Here is a 6905-nt window from a genome sequence, read left to right as displayed (position 1 = left end):
ATAAAATGTGTTTAATCAGAATGATATGACATCGGAGATTATTTGGCAAATAAAGCAAGTCCACAGGGGTTATTGTGAACCAGTGAAGAAAATGGTCACAACATATAATGTTGCTTGCATAACAGCACTGAAGTTTTATTTCATATTCTCTGGTTAATTCATATCGCAGTAATATCAAATTCCACTCCATATTCCTACATTTCCTTACATTTCCTATATTTCTGTCACAAATTTATTACTGTTAATAATAAATGAATAATAATTTATTTTTGTTATTATAATAAATAATAAATACTAATATTTTATTATTACATGAATCATTTCTCCTGAGTGTTATCACCTAATTCAAAAGAGAAAAACAGCCAAGAAGAGCCTACCTTGTATATGCACTCTGTGTTTCCCTCAGTGACTGTGTTAATACACTTACACTTCATACTAATATGACCACAGAAATTTGCTTTCATTGCATTTTTTCCATCTAGCCTATCATGACATGTGTAGAGAGAATAGAGAAGTGAAAACAGCTTCACTGGATTTCAGCAACATTTTATTTTTTTTATTTATTTTTTTTACAAAAACAGCATTGCTAGTAAAAGTGCAGTAGAAAACAGATTCTTACACACATACATTTTGCTTTTACTTGGCACATTAAAATTAAAAATGCATGTAATTTGTATTTAATTTCAGAAGAAAATAAAAAAGATGTCAAATTAAATAAGAATATTTACAGATGTTTAACTTCACAAGTGGCTGTTTAACCGATCGTTGTGCAGTTCCAAGTTTATAGCAGAACTCGCAGCTATGAAAACTGCTTTCTGACTAACAGAACTGAGAGCTGTGTCTCTCTCCCTGTTCTTCCTGCACAGGTTTTCGCAGCGCAAAAGATTCAACAGATGCTTTCGCATCTTCTGTGAGAGCATATATAGCAGAGGGTTCATACAGCAGTGAGAATAGGCAACTATTTCACAAATATGGTAGGCAACATCTAACTGTTCCTCTGCCTTACAACCTTTGGGTTCATAAAGAGATTTAATTAAAAGCATAATATGGTATGGGCCCCAGCAAATGAAGAACGCTGCAACAATACACAACAGCACAGCTACAGCCCTGTACTTCTTTCTGTTTAAAGCTTGTAAAACTGTCTTGAGGATGGCAGAATAGCAGAAAATAATGATGGCAAATGGGAGGAAGAATAGCAGTGACACTTGGAGATAATGTCCAAGCTTGTCATCAAATTCAGGCTCGCAATAGGTAACATTGTCCCAGTCTACTACTTTTACTATCATAGCATCACTAAGGGATGCTGAGATGCTGATGACCCAGGCAGCTATACAGGCACCAACTCCACACTTCTGCCTTATAGCATAATTGCTCAGCCGGTTGTGCAGCACCACGGTAATGAAACGATCCACTGTCATGGCAGTCAGCAGAATGACACTGCTGTACAGCCCAACAAAGTATGCAGCAGTCATGAATTTGCAGGCAAAGTCCCCAAAGACCCAGTGGTGTAGATGATCAACGGCCCAGAATGGAAGTGTGATGGTGAAGATCAAATCAGAGCAGACCAGGTTCAGGATGAAAATATTTGTCACTGTGTTCAGTTTCTCGTAGATGAAGAGAACACATAAGAGGAGACCATTGCCTATGACACTGAGGATGAAGATCAAGATGAAAAGGGGGCCGGTGATATTTGGAAAGTCAGTCTCACAAAGATATTCGACATGATCACTCAGTCCATAGTCACTCATTGTGAAGTTGTTTTCCATTGTCAATTTTCTAAAAAGCAAACAAAAAACTAGATTTTTAAAATGTAATTAAAGATGTTAACTGAGCAGTTCTCTATAAAATAACAGAAATTCTTCATTTTAGTTTTAATCTTTGTATATTATGTTAGCAACTGGGAGCAGCCAGTTGAAATCCAACTTAGGAGAAAAAATACAGCAACTTACCTCTAAAATCAGCTGTCAACTCTTGTGTTGAATTGCACTCTGGTCAGATAACTCTGATGGTCTTGACTAAAGTAACAGTTCCTCTTTTTGTTTCACATTAAGTCAGCGAGGCCGCCTTAACAAAAAAAAAAAAAAAAAAAAAACTCCCAAAAACCATGGGCAACTTGTTTTTCTGCATTGAAAATCCAACTTAAACAAAATTAAAAGTACATTTTAATATTTTCCCATACTTTTATTAAACATGTAACAGACTACAAGCATGCAGCACTAGCCAAAACGAACACAAAAATAACTGCATGTCTTCTTTTGTTTATTATTTTGTAAAGCGTAAAAATTATGCTGTGTCTGATGATATTAGAATATGAAAATAAGCACAATACCCAATACTCTGTTGGGAAGAAGTTATGTTCTGCTGAAAACTGGAAAAATATATTTTTTTAAATGCTACCAAAGTGATCGTGAAATTTATCATGGATAATCAAAGTGACATATATATATCTGTAATACCATGTACAGCATAATCAGCAGATCTAAACACAAATGAAATTGCTAGAGCAATAAAAGGTTCTTTGATCATAGAAGAGTTTGGTCAGAAACCATAACCACAGATAAGTACATGAAGCAAACATAACATATTACAACACATTACAAAATATTACAACATATTACACACCATCGATGTTAAACAGAAGTTTCCCACTTTTCTGTTCGTCTTGTTTCAGTTGCACCTTTCCAATAAATGAAACGACTGCACTCTGACCCCAGAACAACTTGAAGTCTTTATGATCCCATCATCTGAATGAGGCTGTTTGAGTTACTATCATAGGTTTAGCAGGATGAACAGCTCTATAATATTCTGCTCAGACTTTGCATTAAAAAGTCAGTTTCTGTTATTAGTAACTGCCAGTCATTTCAATTTGTGCTTTTTTTTATACCATTATCTGTAAACTCCCAAAACATAAGTCTTAATCCCAGATATCTCAAAAAGTTTCTGAGACAGTCAAACCAGCTCTTCTGGTTTAAAATCATATAGACCACACTTCATTATGATGTTTATGATGACATTAAACCTCTTGAATATGTGTGCATACTTTGATCACTGATGGCTAAAGACATTAGGAAACCAACTGCAGTTTCACAAAGATGCAGCATTGTAAGTAGCAGGTTGTGTTGCTCAGTCTATTTTTGACATTTTATTTTTTATTTAATGTTATTTAGCAAATGTTAATATATACATAATGTATACATATTCAACTAAATAATAAATGGCAAGCAATTGATATATGTTACTGATCAGTAATTTTCAAGAAGAGTCAGAAAATGGATGTAAAAAGCACCAACATTGGGGAAAATCATTTTGAAAAAACATATTGGCAGTTAATTCCCAAGTGAACCCAGATTCAAAAGAACAATGAAATCCGTTTGAGACATTTTGAGAATCCACTCTGTTAATGAATAAGATGTCTTAGTTCTGGTTTTTACAATATCAAGGTGCCACTGACAACTCCTCACCACTTGTTACTGATGTTATTGTGTGCCGGCTTTGTCTGTTGCGAAAGCTGTTATTGTTTTTCTTGTGGCCCAAGCTCTTTAGCATTTTCTTCAAATGGGTTTTGAATTTAACCCCCACAAACACATAAAACACAGGGTTAAGGCAGCATTGTGAAAAGGCAAAAAGTCGAGTAATCTCAAGCGCATAATCCAGGTTTTTGCTATATTGACAATCTTCCTCTAATGACTCACTTTCTCTGGGCCAGTAGGAAAATGACTGCAGAAATATCACTACATTGTAAGGTACCCATCCAACAAGGAAAACAACCATGAGAATAAAAATTAGTTTCAAAGTTTTGTTTCGTCTTCTTTGCACAGGATGAAGCAACCTGCACATGATATGAGTGTAGCAAAACATGAATACCACTGAGGTAATTAGAAAGAGGATGTTTTGCTGGTAGATTCCCCACAAGCTCCAAAAAGAATCGGCATATACACAGTACTTTGACTCTGCAACTTTGGTGGAAGCAAAAGCTAGACTGGAAACCAGGATGCTAACGACCCAAATTATCGCAGATGCTACAATACTGTAAAGGCCTGTGGTGGAAACAATGTCAGACAGAGGATTTATAACAGCTATATAGCGGTGAGCAGTCATCAGGATGAGGAGGATACCGCTGCTGTAGAATCCAAGGCAGAAGATAAAGTTCACTATTTTGCATGCATGCTCCCCTAAGGTCCATCCGTGCATGTTGTAGTAGGCCCAGAAGGGCAGAGAAGCTGTGAAGAAGAGATCTGATACAGCCAGATTCAGGATGAAGGTGTTGGTGAGGGATTTCAAATTCTCAAACTTGACCAGGACCACAAGGACCAGGATGTTGCCAAAGATGCTGAGGATCACCACAATGGAGAAAAAGACTGGAGTGAAGATCGCTCCAAATTGGATGACACTTGTTTTGTTGCAGAGTTCATCGTTGTCATAATAATAGGTGTACGAGGTTGAGTCAAGGCTGGTGCTGGGGAAATCTACGTTATCCATTGTATCCACTTTCTTCCAGCATAAAGAGAAATTTTAAAAAGGCTGTTAGACAGGTAAATCAAGTAGTTCAGATTTCACAGTCTTAAGGAATTATAATTTCATAAACCTTTGTTAGATATGGATATCTAACAAATATTAGCTAATGTTCTTTGACTCTGTATTTAAATGCATATCTCATTCTTTGTGGTTCTTTTTTTAAAAAAAAAACACTTTCTCACTTACTCTCTATTATAATATTTAACCAAGAATACATTTTAAAAGTTATTTATATTTATGAACTTAAAAAATGTATGTATGTAGTATATTCTATGCACTGATTTGTGTTTTTTGACAGGATTTTATCAAAACATCAAAGAAGAAATACAGCAAACCTAGCAGCTAGCAAATAAAAACTAATCAAGGACTGTTTGTGACTGAGCCACTTTTTTGTATATTTAGTTATTGCAGTGGGTACAAACTGGCTTGGAGAAACATTGCAGGTTGGGAAGATACAGTACATTGTGAAGTGCCTGACGAAACAGTCTGGCAGAGAACCTTAGAGAAGATGAAGGGCTCAAAGCTTTAAACATAAACCAAAACCTACTTTACCTTTTCACCCTGAGTTTTGACTGATTATGCACTATGGAGAGCAATTAGAAAGCAAAAGAAAATAATATAATATTTAAAGATTATATTATTTAAGTTTATTTTCTATATTTTAGCTGTTTTGGTATTTCTTATTTTTACTTAGTATATTTTTCAATTTTCTTATCAGATTATTAGGTATAGACACAAAAGGTGATTTTGTTTAACGTTTGATTGACTAATTGGTAATCAGAGATGCACTAATCGACCAGTCAGGAAGAGAAGCCATCTGATTTTCAGAGTTCTCTGTCCTGAGCAGTAAGTCAGCCTCCCATATGTCTGACTGTGAACTTCATTCCAAGTGTCATTCAATTGTGCACAGACACTCACAGGTGCATACTAATGTGTCGTTACCATGGAAGCTCCTAACTGTGAGTAAAGACGCAAAGTTGAATTTTGTTTGTTTATGCCGTCAAGTACAGGTTTTAGAAATGAAACTGGAACATGAAAAATTGGTACTGAGAGGACACACTTCCAAAAAATTGGAAATTGGAATTGAATAAGAAAATCAGTGCATCTTTAATGTTGATCAATATGTAAATGTTGGAATATTGCAAGTAATCAGGATTGGTATGGTTATTAGATGGCCTGTTCTTTAAAGCATCTGTAATTTCATGTTTTATGAAAGCCTTATGATACAAGGCTTATGTTAACACAAGAAGTATCATGTAGAAAATGCAATAAATCATATTAGAATTGGGGTGTAAAGTTAGTAACTCTAAGTAAATATTATCTTACCACAGAGAATAAAGACAAGCTACTCCAAGAAGTTTTGTAATTTGAGAAAAAGGAAATTGTTGTGTGTTGCTAGTATAATTTGCTTGAGAATTTTTTTTGCAAAAATCCATTCTAAGTAATAAGTAGGATTTATTTGAAAACATTCTAATTAAAAAGTAGAGTTCTAGATTTATTTATGTCAATGCAACTCAATTTGTTCAGTGAATTTAAGATAGCATTAATGATCATAAAGGGGGGAAAGCCACAAAAAGGCTACATACATTCATTGTGTGCAGTGCACAAAGTGCTGTTGTGTGTCATTGTTTTCAATTTTCTCGATAGTGTCCTTAATTAGTGTCCAGGTTTTCATTAAATCAAATGCACAAATTAATCAAAATGTGTGCACAAATCTGCAATAGCACTCACCCCTGAAAAATGTTCCCACTCTGTAAACACTGATTGAACCTGTACACAACACTCTAAACTTTAATGTCACTCTTAGCAAAAGTCAACCTTAGACTTTGACTGAAATGAAAGAAAATCAAACTATACTGTACCTGCACAAAGGGGGTCTGCACACCAGGGTCCTCAGCAAGGTTGTTAGTGAATGGTTGGTGAGGGTGGTTTTGAATATCACAAAGGTGAACAGAAACTAGGCATTTTTTTCAGTTCATCCAATAAGCAGTGATTGTAGGACTTATGTTTCACACGTGAAGAAGACATGTTCCCTGTAACTGAAAACACTTAGTGGTGTGTACAGGTTTCATTTGTAAATGTGTGTTCTACCTGTAACTGTTTATTGAGAAACTTTCATTACTGCAGATAAATCAAAGACAATGAAAAGAGCCGATAGGGAAGAGATATCAAATCAATTTTCCAATGCATCAAAGGTAGTCCTTTTACAATAAATAGACATTCAGGTAGTGCTGTTGGCTTAGCCGGATGATTCTAAATTGCCATATGAGAATGATGAGAATGAGAATGTGAATGTTTGTCTGTCTGTCTGTTAGCCCTGCGTGAGACTGGCGACCTGTCCAGGGTGTAGCCTGCCTGTCCTCCTACTGTAGCTGGGACAGGCTCCAGCC

General features: G+C 35.5%; 2 protein-coding genes across 2 annotated transcripts; both read right to left on the bottom strand.

Moving 5' to 3' along the window:
• Positions 1-740: 740 nt before the first annotated feature.
• Positions 741-1766, bottom strand: LOC134616131 (chemokine XC receptor 1-like). Its single transcript, XM_063460872.1, has one exon. The coding sequence runs from the start codon at positions 1764-1766 to the stop codon at positions 741-743; it is 1026 nt and encodes a 341-aa protein (XP_063316942.1).
• A 1669-nt stretch (positions 1767-3435) lies between these two features.
• Positions 3436-4479, bottom strand: LOC134616130 (chemokine XC receptor 1-like). Its single transcript, XM_063460871.1, has one exon. The coding sequence runs from the start codon at positions 4477-4479 to the stop codon at positions 3436-3438; it is 1044 nt and encodes a 347-aa protein (XP_063316941.1).
• Positions 4480-6905: the final 2426 nt, after the last annotated feature.

The sequence above is a fragment of the Pelmatolapia mariae genome, linkage group LG18 (genome assembly GCF_036321145.2).
Source record: "Pelmatolapia mariae isolate MD_Pm_ZW linkage group LG18, Pm_UMD_F_2, whole genome shotgun sequence".
NCBI lineage: Eukaryota > Metazoa > Chordata > Actinopteri > Cichliformes > Cichlidae > Pelmatolapia > Pelmatolapia mariae.
The sequence above is the reverse complement of the archived record's forward strand: the minus strand, read 5'-3'. Positions and strand labels throughout refer to the sequence as shown.

Excerpts from the sequence above, each read along its gene's own strand:
- LOC134616130 (XM_063460871.1), bottom strand. The coding sequence starts at position 4,479 with ATGGATAACGTAGATTTCCCCAGCACCAGCCTTGACTCAACCTCGTAC.
- LOC134616131 (XM_063460872.1), bottom strand. The coding sequence starts at position 1,766 with ATGGAAAACAACTTCACAATGAGTGACTATGGACTGAGTGATCATGTC.